This window comes from Hylobates moloch, unplaced genomic scaffold (assembly GCF_009828535.3).
Source record: "Hylobates moloch isolate HMO894 unplaced genomic scaffold, HMol_V3 SCAFFOLD_1, whole genome shotgun sequence".
NCBI lineage: Eukaryota > Metazoa > Chordata > Mammalia > Primates > Hylobatidae > Hylobates > Hylobates moloch.
This window is the reverse complement of record NW_026652276.1, coordinates 46,503,375-46,521,065: the sequence shown is the minus strand read 5'-3', so window position 1 is coordinate 46,521,065 and position 17,691 is coordinate 46,503,375. Positions and strand designations below refer to the sequence as shown.

The window sequence follows — 17,691 nt, the reverse complement described above, 5'->3', positions numbered from 1 at the left end:
CTATTAAATTCTAAAGGAAAGTGCAAGCCCATCTCATTTTTTCTACTGGTGATTTAGTGAGACTCTTTTACATTTTTTCAAACTGGAGCATTAGAGGGCCTGCTATTTGTGGCTTCTTACCACTGAGTGGGGCTGGTTTTGAGAGGAGAGGGGGGAAAGGAGACCCCCCCCCAAATTGTGCTCATGGAGCATACTATAAACTAGAGATCAATTAATTGCTGATTTTCCTGGATATCTGTGGCTATACAGATTATCTCTTAGAGATGACAAAGAAATAAACTCTTATAGAGTACTAGCTCAGATATTAGCCCCATACAGCACTGTTCCTCTCCCTGGTATTCTACTACCATTATTCTTTGGAAAATTATTCTTTTAAAAGCATAATAGCCATGTATCATTTTATCATATATAGATTCAAAATCATAATTTCACCACTAGAAATTGGAGTACCTGGTACAGTAAAATTAAAGGGTTTGAAGCTGCTGGATAATATAACGGCATACTAACAATTATTTTTTTATTAAGGACATGAGTGTGGAGGTGTTGCTAATGGTACCTAGTTAATTGTATCACCAGGATAGACTGAGTTTAGCTGTGTTGGCAGTTTCCAAACTGCAGTGGCTTAACACATGAAAACTTACTTCTTGTTCCTGCAAAGTCATCTGAGTCTTTAGGCAACTGTCACCATACATTGGCTCAGCAGTCAAGCCTGCTTATAGTGCTTAAATAGCAGCAATATGTGATTCCACTATTTTGATGGCAGGGAGAGCACCTCAGAGAATCTGACCCTGGTGGTTAAATGCTTCGCTCTAACACTTCTGCTCACATTTTATTGGTCAAAGTAAGATATATGGCCACAATCCTCCCACTTCAAGTGTGCACAGGAGAGAAGAACCAGAAATATTGATGAGTAGTATTGTCCACATACTTATCTATCTATCCAAGTAAAACTGGGAAACTGTAGAGGAGATATTTAAATATACATGAAGATGATACAAGACAGAGGGCTAAAGTACTAGGCAAAGTAGCTGAAAGAAGTATAAATTTAAACCATAAATTTAACCTCCACTGATTTAAAAACAAACAAAAAACATACAAACCAACCTGTCCCCCACCAAAAAAACCCCTCAACTTGACTATGTAACTTCCCACCTCCCTCGAATATACTTTAAAAAGAGAAGGAATGTAGAAAGAGATATTTGATCTTATTGATAGCTCCATGTATTTTCAGATTAAAGTGTCAAAGTTTTAAAAACATTGAACTGGGGGAAAATATTTGCCAATGAAACTGCTGCAATTAGGAAATGGCTCATTAATTACTTTTAATTATACTTAATATAAAACACGAACTTTTTTTTTTTAATATTGAGGGAGGAAAGTCAGTGGTACATCCACAGCCATTACAGTATAACAGTCTTTATCTAGCTTAGAAAACAAAGTGAAACACTGAAAATTTTAATAAAATGTTTTAGGGGAGGAAGCCACATTAAACAACAGTGTGAAGCATCTCATATTCTCCCATCTTTAATATGTGAAGTGAAAACTTGTGAGGCTTAACACTAGCATTTTCATGGAGATTCAGTTTTTTAAAAGGGCTACCAAGGGGTAGGATGTTTCACCAGTGTCATAAAGAATGCTAAACCACAGTAGTTACTTCCAGCATCTGAGAGTGGGGTAGCAGAGTGACTTTCATGGACCCAAGGTACTTCATAGGCCCCTTTCTCCATTGAAAAAAATTAAAAATTATATTTTACCATTGTTGGTATAAAGACAAATATAACACACACTGGATTATATTCTTCTGATTTTAAAAGAAACTACAACATTTTCATAGACCCCTAAAAGTATTCTGGTTCCCAAGCACTGTGCCTCCTGTGCCTAATGGATACTTGGGCCTTGGCTAAGAACAGACTGTCACATCATGCAAGAATTACATGTGTTCAGTGAACAGAGTAGGGCTCATAGAGGGAAAAATGCCCCTAACCCATATTAACACTGATGTGTATTTTTAAAAACTACATTGCTTTGACAATCTAAATTCTGCTTTATTTTTTTCTTCTTTTGATTAGGATGGAGATACTGTCTCCTATTTCTTAACAGCTGAAACTGAATATAAGTTTTGAAATATTTATGTCAAACTTTTGAGTGGTAATAACGGACAACTAGGATATTTTCTCAATTTTTTCCAACATAGCTAATGTCTATTTTTTTAGAGTATATTGATATCTTTGTGGATATCGGTCAATATTCATAGGTGAATTTTTTTATCTAATATAAATGAGGATGTTAATGAATACTAACATTTGCTAATATAACAGGTCTGCTGATTCACTGGTTATATAATTTATTATTTAAAGAAGTTAAAAGTAACAATATTGATATTTTCCTTTGTTGTCAATAATGACAAATGTCTTAAATTCAAATTCCAACAAAAAACTATATATAAGGATAGCATTTGAGAATTCCAGAGATTCTAGTCTATCAGCTTGATGTTGACATCACTGACTAATTTCACCAAAGTATTAACAGTAAAAATGAGACTACAAATATGTAAAGGGAGTAGATTGTGAGTACTGAAAACCATAAATTATAAACAAATAATCACAAAATAAATAAAATTATACAATATAATTCAATTAGTTACTAATTTAGGATGGTTTTAGAAAAATATACAAACTTTTTGAAAAAAATGTCTGCATTGGAAAGAAGTGGGATTATTTCCTGCAGGCTCCTCTACCTCCCCCATGATTACATAAGGAAATGCACATTTGGATGGACTGAGCAGGCATAAGGCTTTGGAATCATTGAGCTGTTTTCAAAGCCCACATTTACCTTGTCTGGCCTCAAGCAACGAATAATAAGCATCCTTTGGAACTCATTTGCTTTATCTTCCCATTCTTCAGGGAAAACCTCATGGTGTGGTTCCTAAAATTATAGTGTAAATAATTCAGTTATTTTGGAGATTATAAACAGAACAGTGTTTTCACTTATCAACCAACTTTTAGAAAACATATATAAATGAAATCAAGAATGCTTGTCTAAATTTTACTATTTAGTGTAAAGTTGGGACATTATAAAATAAATAATAAGAAAAGTTAATATACTTTAAAGGAGTCAAAACAAGGACATGAACTAAGCAGGTTAATGCTGACATGAACCCTAATAAACAGACAAAATGATCCCTATTATGAAAAAAGTAAATGTCCATATGCTACTATTTTCCCTTTATTCCTCCAAACACAGGCATTTTTTCTTTCTTTTTTTAAGATGGAGTCTTGCTCTATCGCCCAGGCTGGAGTACAGTAGTGTGATCTTGGCTCACTGCAACCTCTGCCTCCTGGGTTCAAGCAATTCTCCTGCCTCAGCCTCCTGAGTAACTGGGATTACAGTGGTGCACGACCACACCCAGCTAATTTTTTGTATTTTTACTAGAGATGGGGTTTCACCATGTTGGCCAGGCTAGTCTTGAACTCCTGACCTCAAGTGATCCACCTGTCTCGGCCTCCCAAAGTGCTGGGATTACAGGTATGAGCCACTGCTCCCAGCTGGAACAAAGACATTTTAAAAAACCTACCCACTTATCATCTATTTATAAAAATAAATAAATCTTTCAAAACAAATAAAAAGGGTATTGTACTGAAATTTATTGTATTATTTCTTGTTTTGTTTTTTAAAAATATTGTTTCATAAAGGAAGACTTGAGAATGTGTGTAATGAAGAAGCCAATTGAGAGCTATTAAAAGATCACAAGAAGAGAGCCATCAGGGTACCAGGAGTGGTAAACCTTGGTGGGGAATAAAGGAGACATGTGTACCTGTGAAACTTTAGGAAAAGCTATGTGGTATCTCAAATTAGAAACCTTCATGCTTCGGTATAGTAATAAAATTTTAATTTTAAATTAGTTGAGGTACTCACAACACATACTTGTCTCTAGAAAACATTTTTATTACTAACAAGGAGAAATCCAAAAGAGATCACTTCCAAATATTTGAATTCGTGTGAAGACATAATCTCATTATCACATATAATACAACAATATAGGTTGTATAGGTAACAAAATAAAATATAGGTTAACCAAACAAAACATACTCTCCGCATATCTAGCTTTCTTTCCTCCAACCTCTCCCAAGCAGAGCTCTTGCATATTAAACTCATGGAAAGCAGGAAGTCAAGGGAGTAGAAACAAAGGAATAGAAAAATTTAACTGGGAATCGGAAAAATATTAGCCCTTGTGCTAAAGAAAAATTGTGAGAAAGCAACAATTGCTATATAACCCAGATGGGAAACTGTGAATATTATGTCCGTGTCAAGTATAATACTCCTCAGCTAGTAAAACAAGGTCTCGTGAAAATTGTTTTAGAACTACTGTACAAGCTTTCTCCTTTTTTCAAACGACACACACAAAAAATTTTATTAGCTTGTATCCTGCATTCAGAAAATCTAAACAACAGCTGTTCCATAAACTTTAACTCATCTGCTATTAGGATTGCCAAAATCTACATTGATAATGAATAAAAACCTGGCATGGAAATTCAACAAGAATATTTTCAAGAACCACGCAGCATTCTTGCATCTTAATACATTTCAAGGAGTTTGAATGGAAGTTCAAACAGAACCACTGACTTAGAAGGGGGGATAACATAAATCAAAGTTTGCATTCTAACATGCGACCAGTTGTTTAAAGCTTATTTAAATCTTGCTTTTATCAAAAGATATTTAACATTCTTTTCTCCATTTAAAAACATTGGAACAAGCAAGAGGGTTAAAACATACCAAACTATCATATACTTTCTTCCATCCATCCTTTAAGCGCATAAACTCTCTACGAATGGTTTTGAAGGCAGGCAAATCATCTAATCGACATATTTCATCCCAGGATTTCTGAGGAAGCCATGTACAAGGGTTGGCATAAGGATTATCCAGTCCAATGCCACCAGTTAGCAGAAATCTCCACTCAGCTTTATTAATCTTTGGAAAACAAGGCAGCATGAAGAGTCAGAAATGAGTTCATCATAAACTAGTAAGCTTACAACCATTATAAAAGAGTTGAGTGTTGACTTGCAAGTTTCAGATGTGGTCTCTATGAAATTCTATAGCTAGTGTTATAGCTCAATATTTATTCTTAAGAAACCAGTATACTCATGATAACCAGTTTTCAAAATAGTTCCATTTTAAATAGTTACTTTTTGACAATTTTCCTCCAGAATTACTTGTCTAAATGTGAAAATCTGAATATGTTCTATCTGAACACGTTTTCCAAAATGACTGCCTAGAGTCCTTTTGGCTCTAGAAATTGTAGAAAGGCAGAAATCCATCAATGTGCCATGCTTTCGACTATTTTCCATAAAGTATAATGAGTTACTGATACACAACTTTTGCAAGAAATGCAAGAATAAAGCCTTTATTTCTTCAGAATTCAACCAATACATCACCTTATGAAATCCATAAATCTTTAACACGTAAGTGTATAAAATAGTGACTTTACACAGATTTCAGTAATTTGCACAAGTCTTTAAAAACATTTACACTACTACCTGGTGTAAATGTATCAATATTAAGTAAATTTATATGCATAGCTGTATGAAAATCTAATATAATCGATTTATTTTAAAATAAAACATACAAAAATGTAATAGTAACATAATGGACTCTGTGCTTAATTTATATCTCACTTCTGTGAAATTTATTCTCCTGATAACATCTTGCCCTAACTATAACAAACAGTATTATTGCTTAACTATTTACAATCTTTTTATATATATTCTCATAAATATTAATAAATTAATCAGTGTTAAGGGTTTTTTTCTTACAAATGAAAACAGTACTGACCGCCTGCTCATGCAGCAGTAGATTTACGGTTAGACAGAAGGAAAAGAGCAGCTTATCCTTTTCAAAGAGTGACCGGCAGACATTAACATACAGTGAATAAGTAAAGTGATCCTTGAGAATCTGAAGCCTAAGAGTCAACAGAAAATAAGGGAAATAAATAAAAATATACTTTAAAGATAATGCTCTTAAGAAATTTACATGTATGTTCTTCTGATAAACTTTCTGGTCAATTACCCCCAAAACATTCAAGAATCCTCATTAACTGGGTGCACCAATTTGAGAGCTACACAGTGTAGAAACACTTCAGTCCAATTGCATTTTACTGTGGACTGAATTTTTTTTTTTTTTTTAAACTTAATCTTGGAAAAAAGTTAGTGGATGGTATATTAATCTGTTAGGTTAAAAAGTTTACAGACTGTTTTTATCTACAAAGCATTTCTGGGGGTAAAATTTGACCTCTTTATAACAAATAATTTCAAATGTTTTATATTGCATATTAAATGAAGTCTAAAATTAGTAGCTTCTTTATTAAATTTAGTATTGTGCTACTCATTATAAATTCATAAAAGCTGAAGAAATCACAAAACTTGGCAAACTCCATTTTTATTTGCTAGAGGCAAAATATGAAAATAGGAATAATCACAGTATTTCCTTTTTATTATTAATTTATTTATTTGAGACAGGGTCTCACTCTGTCACCCAGTTTGGAGTGAGTGCAGTGACGCAATCTTGGCTCACTGCGACCTCCACCTCCCGGGCTCAAGCCATCCTCCTGCCTCAGCCTCCCAAGTAGCTGGGACTACGGGCATGCACCACCATGCCTGGCTAATTTTGGCAATGTCCTGACTGATATTCTAAGCTGTCAATCATCCTAGCTCTTTTTTCCACTTTTCCTTACCTGCCTATTTTCTTAACTATTTTATCCCCTGAAGCATTCCCATAAAGAGAATTATAACAAATTGATGTATCTTATTTTTAATTGGGAACTTCAAAAAAAAGGTTTTTGTAGATAAAGCCTTGGCAATAGTTTCTAAAATACAGTTGAATTCTTAGAAGACTTAAAATAAACATACTATTTCTGTCCCATTATGCTAATAGGTTGTCTTTTCATGCATGGCATTGAATTTGTCTCACTTGTAGCAGCACCATACAATTAATACAGGGTGACTCACATTTGGTCTTTTTAGAGTAAAACAACATTTTCTGCACTTTGAAACAAGCCTCTTCTTGCACACAGAAAGATTGAAGGGAAAATTATAAAGGTTAATCATATTATAAGTTCAGGTTCCATCACTAGTAAAAATGGACATATGATATTTTAATAACCTTTTAAGGCAAAAAAGAAGATTAAAATTATCATTCTCAATGCTGGTGAGTAATACAGTGATATAGAATCATTCATGTTCCTCTGATGGAGTTGTGTGTTTGAATAATCTTCCAGGAAAGGAATTTATATCAGGAATCTGCAAGAAGTGAACACCTTTGTCCTAATTTTGGGATTTTAGCCTAAGAAAATAATCAAAGATGCAGACACTTATATTTACTGCAGCATTACTTAGAATACAAAAGCTGGAGACCACTTAGGAGTGTTTTTTGTTTGTTTGTTTGTTTGTTTGACAGGGTCTCACTCTGTCATCAAAGCTGGATTGCAGTGGTATGATCATAACTCACTGTAACCTAGAACTCCCGGGCTCAAGCAGTCCTCCCACTTCAGCCTCCCAGGTAGCTGGGACTACAAGTTCATGTCACCACACCAGGCTAATTTTTGCATTTTTTGTAGCGACAGGGTTTTGCCATGTCACCTAGGCTGGTATCGAACCCTTGGGCTCAAGCAATCTGCCTGCCTCAGCCTCCCCGAGTGCTGGGATTACAGGTGTAAGCCACCCCACCCAGCCAAAAGTCTTATAATACAAAAACTATGGTACATTCATAAAATGGTATGTATATTGTGCAACTCCTAAAACTTATGTTTCAGAAGAATACTTCATAACATGAGAGAATGGTCTTGATAGAAGTGAAAGAAAAAAAAACTGTGTAATTATCAAATTACTTTTGCAAAATTATGACAGTAAGAGAAATCTGAAATAGCTGACTCCATCTTGCTTCTAGCCTCACAGGCTGGCTGTCTTGGCTCATTCCTGGGCATGGGCCAAGCTGACTTTGGGAGAAATTTAGTTTACTAGCCATGATTCCAGAGGTGGTAAGATTTGCAACTTCCCCAATCACTCCTGTAAATAACATCACTATTGTAGAACCTAAGATTGACCTTTTGGGCTGTCTTCTCAGGCTTTTGCATTTCTGACTATTGGATGGCCTCACCTAGACCAGTAACTCCTCTGGCAGCCCCCACCCAGAAGCAGACTCAGGGAGGACTGTTTTCCTTGCTGAGTTCCTATGATTGTGTTTCCAACCAATCAACATGCCTTCCTCCCTAACGCCCTGCCCATCAAACTATCCTTGAAAAGCCCTAGCCTCCGAATTTTCAGGAGATTAATTTGGGTAATAACTCCATCTTCCGCGTGGTGTGGCCAGCTTCACATCAGTTAAACTCTTTCTTTATCACAATGTCATGGTCTCAGTGGGTTGATTTTCTATGTGCGGCAGACAGGAAGAACCCATTGGGTGGTTACAATTACATATACATGCATATTTGTACAGCAACAGATTGATTCCAGGATATTTAACAAAACTATATCCTAGTTAGATTTTGTTTCTATATTTATGTTATTTTTGTTTTATTTTGTTTGCTACATATTTATCCTGTTACATAAATTCTAATGCATTAAAATCTTATAAATAACAGATGATCCAAATTATGGCAATTGCACAGTATATACCATACTAGTCATAACATATTCTTGGTACCATATAATCATCACTACCAGAAGACAAACAAGAATGAAATACATTTATATCCCTAAATAAAAAAAATAAGAAATAATTTTAGAACAATATTAAGATTCTAAAACAATCAGGTTGGCTAGTGTTAATAGTCACATGTTTTTTATGCTTTTGGTAGAACTATCGTCCAATAACTGCCTGAAGTCTACCAGTTATTTGATGTCTATCAATGATTGGCAGAAAAACAAATCATTCCTGCGAGAACTCATTCTCTTTTTAATTTCTGATTTGGGAGCTAGCTTCTTAATTGGAAACTCTTAGTTTACTTTAACAACAAAAAAAAAAGATTAAACAGGACTGATCAAAGTGTCTCTCTTGGTACAATGCTTTGGAAAACTATTGGCAGTATTTACTAAAAGGAAATATAACCATGCCCTGTGGTCATCAATTTCATTCCTGGATATACACCCACCAAAGACAGGTACATATCGGCACCAAAAGCCATGTACAGGAACATTCAAGGAAGCAAAATTTCATAATAACCCCAAGTTGGAAGCTACCCAAATATCCTCAACAGTAGAATGGGTAAATGATTTGTATTACAGTGTTAGGACAAGAAAAAAGTTGAAAATAAGAGACTCAATTCTTTAGGTTGAAAATAAGGAGATTTTCCTTCCCTCCTTTTTTTCTTAATGTAATTTAGAAAACCTAAAATTATAGGTACTTCCTCCTCTCGTTGAAATGTATATAAACCGTTTTGAAAACTAGTCAGACCTTTGTCAGTTTTATGACCCAATCATGTCTTTCTCAAAGACGCAGAAGCCATTTCTTTGAAATCTAAACATCAAGGGAGATAGCCCACTTGTCTCCAAAGTGCTGCAGAAGGGTAGGAGCCTAACTTCAGTCAAGCTTATTTCAAGTTGCAAAACTACCTCCTGTCATACAGATACGAAAAGTTTGGTTTTCCTCTGGATAAAGCCAATTTGCTAACACAGATGGTCACTTCAATTGCCAAGTAAAGTTAGGATGAACTAAGTGTGATGTAATGGGTTTATCTGCTTGGATAATTAAGGGGGTGAGATTCCTCTCTGTCTTTGCAATCTCTTTGTGATTGCCTCTGATTATGTGTCATGTTCCATTTACTGTTTATTCAACAATAAAACTATTTTCTTTCTCTACGGTCTTTGAGGAGAGAGTTTCTGGGCTGGGAGAAGATGTAGTTTTTAATTATACTTCCCCAACAATAGAAAACTAACAAATAAGTAAGTAAAACACTGCACTAGACAAAACAATGTGCATTAATTTCACAAGCATGACATTGAGTGCAAGATATCAGACACAAAAAAGCAGACACTGTGTGATTCTATTTATATGAAGTTCTAAAACTGGCAAAAACTAACCTGTGGTGTTGGAAGTCAGGACAGTGGTCACCTTGGGGGAGAGGGTTAGTGATCAGGAGGGGACACTTCTGGGCTGTTGATAATGTTCTGTGTCTTGAGTTAGATGCTGGTTACACAGGTTTGCTCACTTATGAGAATTCACTGGGCAAATACTTCTGATTTCTGCACGTTTCTTCATGTATATTGATAACTTCAAAAAAAGTTTTAAAATCTATTTTCTCTATTTACCTTTTGGTTCCAAAATTATACTTTTAGTATTACGGCAGACATACATATGATTTTAATTGTTTTGAAGTTAAAGAAGTTCAACTAAAAAGAAAAGGCCACATTTTGTTTTCTAAATTTCATCCAAATCACACATCTGGGTAAAAAGGATTTGCTTTTCCTTATATCTTAAGGGACAAAAGCACAGTAATGAAGAAACAAATTCCATACCTTGGATGAGTTCTAACTTGATATAATAGGAGACAATAAAGGACCCATCATTATTTTCAAAGCATAGAATTGTTTTAATTTTTAAAGCTTATATGAAAAATGTCTTCAAATGGCAGACCAAAGAAATTTTCTTCTCTAGACTCCAGAAAATACCTTGATTTTAAGCTAATTAACAGATTAACATTCTAGTGGTTATTGTTATAAGCAAGGTAGAAATTAAGACCAGTAGTGAAAAGCAGAGCATTATTTATTGTGCGGCTATAATGTGATTAGCACTGTAGTAACTACTGGGAATAATTTTTTTTTTTTTTTTTTTTTTTGGAGATGGGGTCTCACTCCCACTGCCCAGGCTGAAGTGTGGTGGCACAATCACGACTTACTGCTGCCTCAACTTCCTGGGCTCAAGTAATCCTCCCACCTCAGCCTCCCCAGTAGCTGGGACCACAGGCCCACACCACCGTGCCCAGCTAAATTTTTGTATTTTTTGTAGAGACAGGGTTTTGCCATGTTGTCCAGGCTGGTCTCAAACTCCTGGGCTCATGCAAGCTGCTCACCTTGGCCTCCCAAAGTGCTGGGATTACAGGTGTGAGCCACTGTACCCAGGCTGGGGATAATTTTTTTTTTTTTTTAATTCTTGTCTCATGGAGCTCAGAATCTAGTATGAAAACCAGACATGCATGTTTAATTAACTAACTTATAATGCAAATAGCTGGGAACTTTTCTAAGAAAGATCCCTTAAAATTTTGTTTTCTTTATTTCTGTAATCCTTGCTAAACTTGAAAATTTCAGAACTGGAAGAAATAAACTAAACATTTTCAAATATCATAAAGATGAATAAACTCTATCATTATGCAATGCATTTCTTCCAAAAAAACTTACCTACTCCCTCTCTTTCTCAATGGCAGGTATCTATATATCTATATATATTTTTGGCCAAGCTCAAAGTGTCAGACTCACACCTTTATTAGTCTCATATTCAAACTCGTAAAATAATAAATCTTACCAACAAAAAATTACTAAGTCTAAGAACACTCAAAATTTTAGACCTCTATTATGATAAAGGAATTAAATTCAGATTTTAGTGAGATTAACATTTTGGATTTCTAAAAATAATTCTTAGCTGTGAGTGATAAATATTAAACTGAGTTTCCCTTGTGGGTCTGAACAGTCAAGAAACTGAAGTATTTAGGTTCATACTGATCAAGAAGGTTATAAAAGTCAAAAGTTGTAATTAATTACTTTCTTTTTTCAAAAAGTAATTACACATTAAACTCTATTAAAAACATATCTTGGCCGGGCATGGTGGCTCATGCCTGTAATCCCAGCACTTTGGGAGGCTGAGGTGGGCAGATCATGAAGTCAGGAGATCAAGACCATCCTGGCTAACATGGTGAAACCCTGTCTCTACTAAAAATACAAAAAATTAGCCGGGCATGGTGGTGGGTGCCTGTAGTCCCAGCTACTCAGGAGGCTGAGGCAGGAGAATGGCGTGAACCCAGGAGGCGGAGTTTGCAGCGAGCCAAGATCGCGCCACTGCACTCCAGCCTGAGCGACAGAGCGAGGCTCCGTCTCAAAAACAGAACAAAACAAAACAAAACAAAAAACGTGTCTTAATACCAAACTGAAAATTATCTAACTGATTTTAAAAAATCAAATGAAATTTAATTCTCTTGTAGATTTAAGTCAGGTCTTAATTCCATTACTTATTGTAATAGCCAACAGTAATATAAAGTATTTTATGTAAATAAGAATAATAGAAAAGAAGCTCTATTACCACAAATAATCACAACAAGGTTTGGGAGTTTTTTACCCTGGCATTTGACAAATTTTACAGATGTGTATATTAAAATGTGAATTTGCAACTTTTAGAATGCCAGTTCGTACAGGAGTCATATTTTAAAAAGTATTAACTACTCTTTCTACACTTCCATTCATAAATATATTTTGCAAATGAAAAATGAAGGTAAATGTTTTCTCTTTCTAGAATTACATTATAATTCTAGATCTCTGTAAACAGTTTCTTGGCAGATTGAATTTGGACACATCTGTTCAATTTCTAACCCTCACATTTACTTCTGGTACAATGATTAATCAAGTTCATTTTAGGTAAGTGGCTGTAATGCTTCTACCACTCAGACAACAATGGAGGTCACAAATTATTCTCTGATTTCATGCATTAATTAGTTAATATTAATTAGTATTTCCTTTACATACCTTATTGCCAAAATTTCCGATTTCTCTGAATTTTCAATAGACAGGATGAAAAGGTTAATAAACCAGGTCAGTGAATACTGGTACATGGGCTCAATATTGGCTAAATCAGCAAGAGAAAAAAACAGGATGGAAGAATGGATGGCAATAGGACGATAGCCCATGCGGGTGGCATCAATCTTTTTCTCTGTCTCTTCGGCTACTTCCTGCTTCTGAGAAATCTCATTAGCCAAGGCCTTGGAGGAAGATAATATCTTAATAGCAGTTTCATCTTCTAATATATTGCCTTCCGAAGATGAAAGAACTTCTAAAATCTTGTCTTCTATTTCTTTTAACTGCCTGGAATAAAACAAAATTTTCTTAGAAGAAAAAGAAGTCATTTAAAATCATTTCACGTATATGTTCTTTTATAAGAAACAAAGAACTTGTAACCTAAAGAAGTGCATCACTTTGTGACAAATATCTGTGATGGTGATGCCTTATAATTAATTTCTTATCTCGCAAAATGTCACAAAGATAGGCCTTTCTGCTCCAGTTCCCTTTTTAATGATCATTTACGGGCTAACTAGAGAGAAATACGGCAAGCCAATTTACTCTGCCATCAAGGATCTCAGCTCGGAACGAACAGAAAGTAGCACTCCGTTTATTTTCTGAAATTTTACATGACTTATGCAGCTTACTCTTTCCACCTATGATATATATGTTATGAGCAGAAAGTGGGATGCAACATATTCATTCATACCATGCTCCAGTAAAAACAGGTTACCTCAGTTACACAGTGAATACTAAAACTCTTGTGCTAAAACACTGTGGAATATTTGAAAACACCCTGCCCTGACTTCTGGCAGGCCTTCTTGCTCTTCCAGTGCCTAAGAACTTGCATGTAAAAATATACTCAATAATGCAGTTTTCTAAATTAACATAGAGGTATAATTCCTTACATTTTCCTGTTATATTTTCCCTTGCAGTATTCCTATTAAATCTAACAAAAGAGATCTATAAAACGTATTTTAATTCATTCTAGTGATCTGGAAACAAATAAGAATAGTTCTGTTTATGACATTTGAAACCTTTTATTTTCAGCTCCTTGTAATATCAAGGCTTGCTTTTCTTCTTCAAGGTCTGGCCTTTCTCGTGCCACCACAATTCCCAGAAGCTGATCTTGCATTCCCTCAGGGGTTATCATGAAGTTTAATAATGTTACCTATAAATGAAAAAATATACAAAAATTACATCATTATTTCTGTTAAAAACGCCTCTGCTTTTATGTGTCAAGTTCTGACCTTAAAATAGACTCCATTTTCTATATATGGTAGTACTTATGAAGGTGTAATTTGTAGAGACTATGATTAATGACATAGGCAAACATGGTTGTTGGATTTAAAACCCACCTCAGTTTCTCATAGTCAGAAATCTAATACCTCAAAGGGTTTGTTGGGTGATCAACTTATTCTCATTTCAAAGTAGTCCAATTTCTGAGAACTCTTTAACAGCGAAATTCATTAGAATCAGGTTGGAAGCTATCTTTCATTTCAGTTGATCAGAGTAGCCACGGCATAATATATCGTTCAAAGCCTGGCTCTAGAATCATAATAGTTGGACCAGCTGATTTACATTTTAAGGATTCTAGTGGTGTCAAAAGTAAAGGAAATCTTACAAAGTGAGATAAGAGAAAAGGGAACACTGTAATTACTTGTCATGAGTGAAGTATTTTTACAATCTGATAATCAGCCACTACTGTGAACTAAGGAATTTATATTTTCATGGTGTCTATCCAGACTGTCTGCCAACACCTGCTTCATCTGGGGACCTAATTGCTCTCACAGGCAGGTCTCTCTTCATTGCCCACATCTCCTGGTTCTTTTCCATAAGCATGCAAACATGCTCAGGTCTCTTTTTTTAAAAAAGCAAACAACAAACAAATCATTCTATTGCCCCCACAATCCTTTCCAGCTATGGAATAACCTCTCTTTGGGCTTTCACAAGGACACTTATTGAAAATGTTATTTATATATATTTTCTGCCTCCACTTCATTTCATGATACAGCCCTCTACAATCTGCTCCCTGCCCTGCGTCTGCACACTCATCCGCACACACTGCAATAAACCATAGTAACTTCCTGGCTCTGGTCACCAATGAACCCATAAGTCAATAAACACTGTCTTGACCGTGGCTTCATTTGAAATCCTCACCTTTTTTTTTTTTCTCATGTAAACTGCAGTCTGCCTGACCTAATATCTTGAATCACATCTTTTTTTTTTAAGTCAGATGGCTCTTTATTATCACCATGTATCACCAATTTTTTTAATTTTTATGGATACTTATGTAGTTGTATATATTGCACCTATGTCTTAAGCACCACCTCCCACTACTCCCATTCACATGCCTTTCATTTTCCTGCACAGAACTGATTGTGAAATCCCATACACGCTGTCTATGAAATGCCTCCGTGTTTGCTCTGCTTGGACGCCCTTCCCCTTGTTATCCACCAGATTAGCTCCTATTCATCTGTCAGTGTGCAGATCAAGTGTCAGCTCCTCTTGGACACTTTCCCAGACAATGTGTTCTACCCCAATCACTACCCCCAAGCTACTTTCTGCACTTCCTCATAGGGGTCTTAACTCCTTACAGCACATATTACACTGTATGCAATCATGGGCATATACACCTCTCTCCCAGACCAGAATGAAAGTAACTTTAGCACAGGGGTCGTCTCTTATTTGACTTCACGGTTTTATTGTTCGGCACAAAGTCATGCTCCCTACAAACTTATTGAATGAACAATCAGAATGCCCACATTCCCTGTTCATAGAGTTGCTCTCTGCTACTTCTATTTCCTAAAATTTTAGTCACTTGATGATTCTTCCCAAAGGCATTTTATATAAAATAATAGCTACCATGAATCAGGCTCTATGATATAAAGAAGAGTAAGATACAGTCTGGTCCCTGCCCTCAAAAAGTTTTCATCTAGTTGAGCAAACAGAAGAACAAAGAACATACATTGGGATAAGGACTCTGAGAGTGGTCAGCTTGCAATGCTACAGGAGCACAGACGGTACCCAACCCAGATCAGGGAGGCAAAAAGGACTTCCCCCAAGTAAAGGACACCTGAGCTGAAACTTAAGTGTGATCAGCAGTTAGTCAAGAGAAAGAAGAGGGCAAAATTCTACAGGGCAGATGATTTCAACCTTGGATGCTGATTGGAATATACTGTGAAATTTAAAAACCAGTAGTGTCTGGGTCTTATGTCCAGAGAGTTTGGTTTAATTGGTCTAGAGTGTGGCCTGAGTATTCGGAGTTTTAAAAGCTCTCCAGGTGATTTCAGTGTTCAGCCAGGATTGAGAACAATTGCTCTTGGCAAACAAAACAGCAAAGACAAAGCAGCAGAGAAAGGCAAAGCACGTTTAGAGGAATCTATTCTACCAGTGGAGAGTGTGCAGGTAGGACCCAAGGAGCACTCTTCGTCTACTACCTATAATTGAAGGCAAACATTTTCTACCACATGTATCAGAATTCAATGTGTACAGTCGGCAATATTAGAAATACTTGTTTTTTAACACAGGAACAGAAAACCAAACACTGCATGTTCTCACTCATAAGTGGGAGTTGAACAATGAGAACACATGGACACAGGAAGGGGGACATCACACACTGGGGCCTGTTGGGGGGTGTGAGGCAAGGGGAGGGAGAGCGTTAGGACAAACAGCTAATGCATATGGGGCTTAAAATCAAGATGACGAGTTGATAGGTACAGAAAACCATCATAGTATATGTATACCTATGTAACATATCTGCACGCTCTGCACATGTATCCCAGAACTTAAAGTAAAATTAAAAAAAAAAAAGAAATACTTGTTTTTTTACCCTTGAAAATTCTACAAAAATTTCAGCAACTACCACAAATCATCAGAAGTGACTCAGTGTTTGCTCCTGATTTCATCATTTCCCTCCCAAAGTACTTTCCCAAACCCAGATTACACCACTGCATTCTATATGTTAGTGACAATTTTGTCCAAAACTTTTAAATACATTTTCAATCACAACTTAACCTAAATTGTAGCAGCTAAAAAATGCCATTTTGGCATACCGAAATCTGAGGGTTTTTTTAAATTAGAATTTTAATTCGAATTGTAAAACATGTGAACTAGTAGAGAAGAAACAACCCCACGGGCAAACTACCTACATGTAGCAGGTTATAATCAACCAAACCCAATACAGGCAGCTTATTCAAAAGATTTATTTGTAAAGCAAAAGCGCTGTTCTTGTTTTTATGTTTTACCCTCTCAAGGCTCAGCTAGTCTATGAAGTACCTTGTGTGGATTAGAAAAAGATGTTGTCTGCATGCAGAATCAGCCCCGCACCAGGCCAATGCCTAAGCAACTTGGGGCTAGATTTCAGCCCTCTTCAACTCCACCTTTGTTTTATGTACAGGCTGCACAACTATAGAAGGAGCCATCACTCTCCCTCCTAAAGATAAGCAGTATTTTACCCAACCGGTGGGAAGGTAAAAAAAAAAAGAGTCAAAAATGTTATTTTTCTAATCTTAATGACTTTTTTAAAGCACCTTTGGAGGTTTTGCCTGATTTATAAATTGTTTGCATTGCCAAGGCGCAAAGGTTTTCCTTTTTTACAAACTAAAAATAGGTAATGCTGTTACTGAGGTTGCTGTTCTCTCTACTTTTGGTTTTTGTCTTTTCATCTGTTGTTTCCTGGTGGGCGGGTCTATGCAAACCTACCCCTGAAATCAGCAGAAGCTGAGGCTGAAGAAAGAGGCCGACATATCCAGCTTCTTAGAAAGAAACATCTAATAGGGACTTGACGAACAGAAGCCATGTCTGTGTCCTGGGTGGCAGCGAGACAAGTCGGTGGATCCCTGTGCCATTACCCACAAGACCCAGGGCTCATATACCACAGGAGAAGTGATTTAGAAGGGATGAGTAGAATAATTGAAGGTTGTTTGACCGAAGGGCAGGA

General features: G+C 35.9%; 1 protein-coding gene across 1 annotated transcript in view; it reads right to left on the bottom strand.

The window, feature by feature from the left end:
- The window catches only part of DNAH7 (dynein axonemal heavy chain 7), a 330,709-nt gene that overhangs the window by 61,562 nt on the left and 251,456 nt on the right, over window positions 1–17,691 (bottom strand). Inside the window, exons 49-53 of the mRNA XM_032755099.2 lie at window positions 13,787–13,920; window positions 12,720–13,055; window positions 5,830–5,956; window positions 4,774–4,968; window positions 2,833–2,925 (exon numbers count right to left, since the gene is read on the bottom strand). Of these exons, the coding sequence (XP_032610990.2) occupies window positions 2,833–2,925; window positions 4,774–4,968; window positions 5,830–5,956; window positions 12,720–13,055; window positions 13,787–13,920 (885 nt within the window). The remainder of the gene's footprint in view (window positions 1–2,832; window positions 2,926–4,773; window positions 4,969–5,829; window positions 5,957–12,719; window positions 13,056–13,786; window positions 13,921–17,691) is intronic.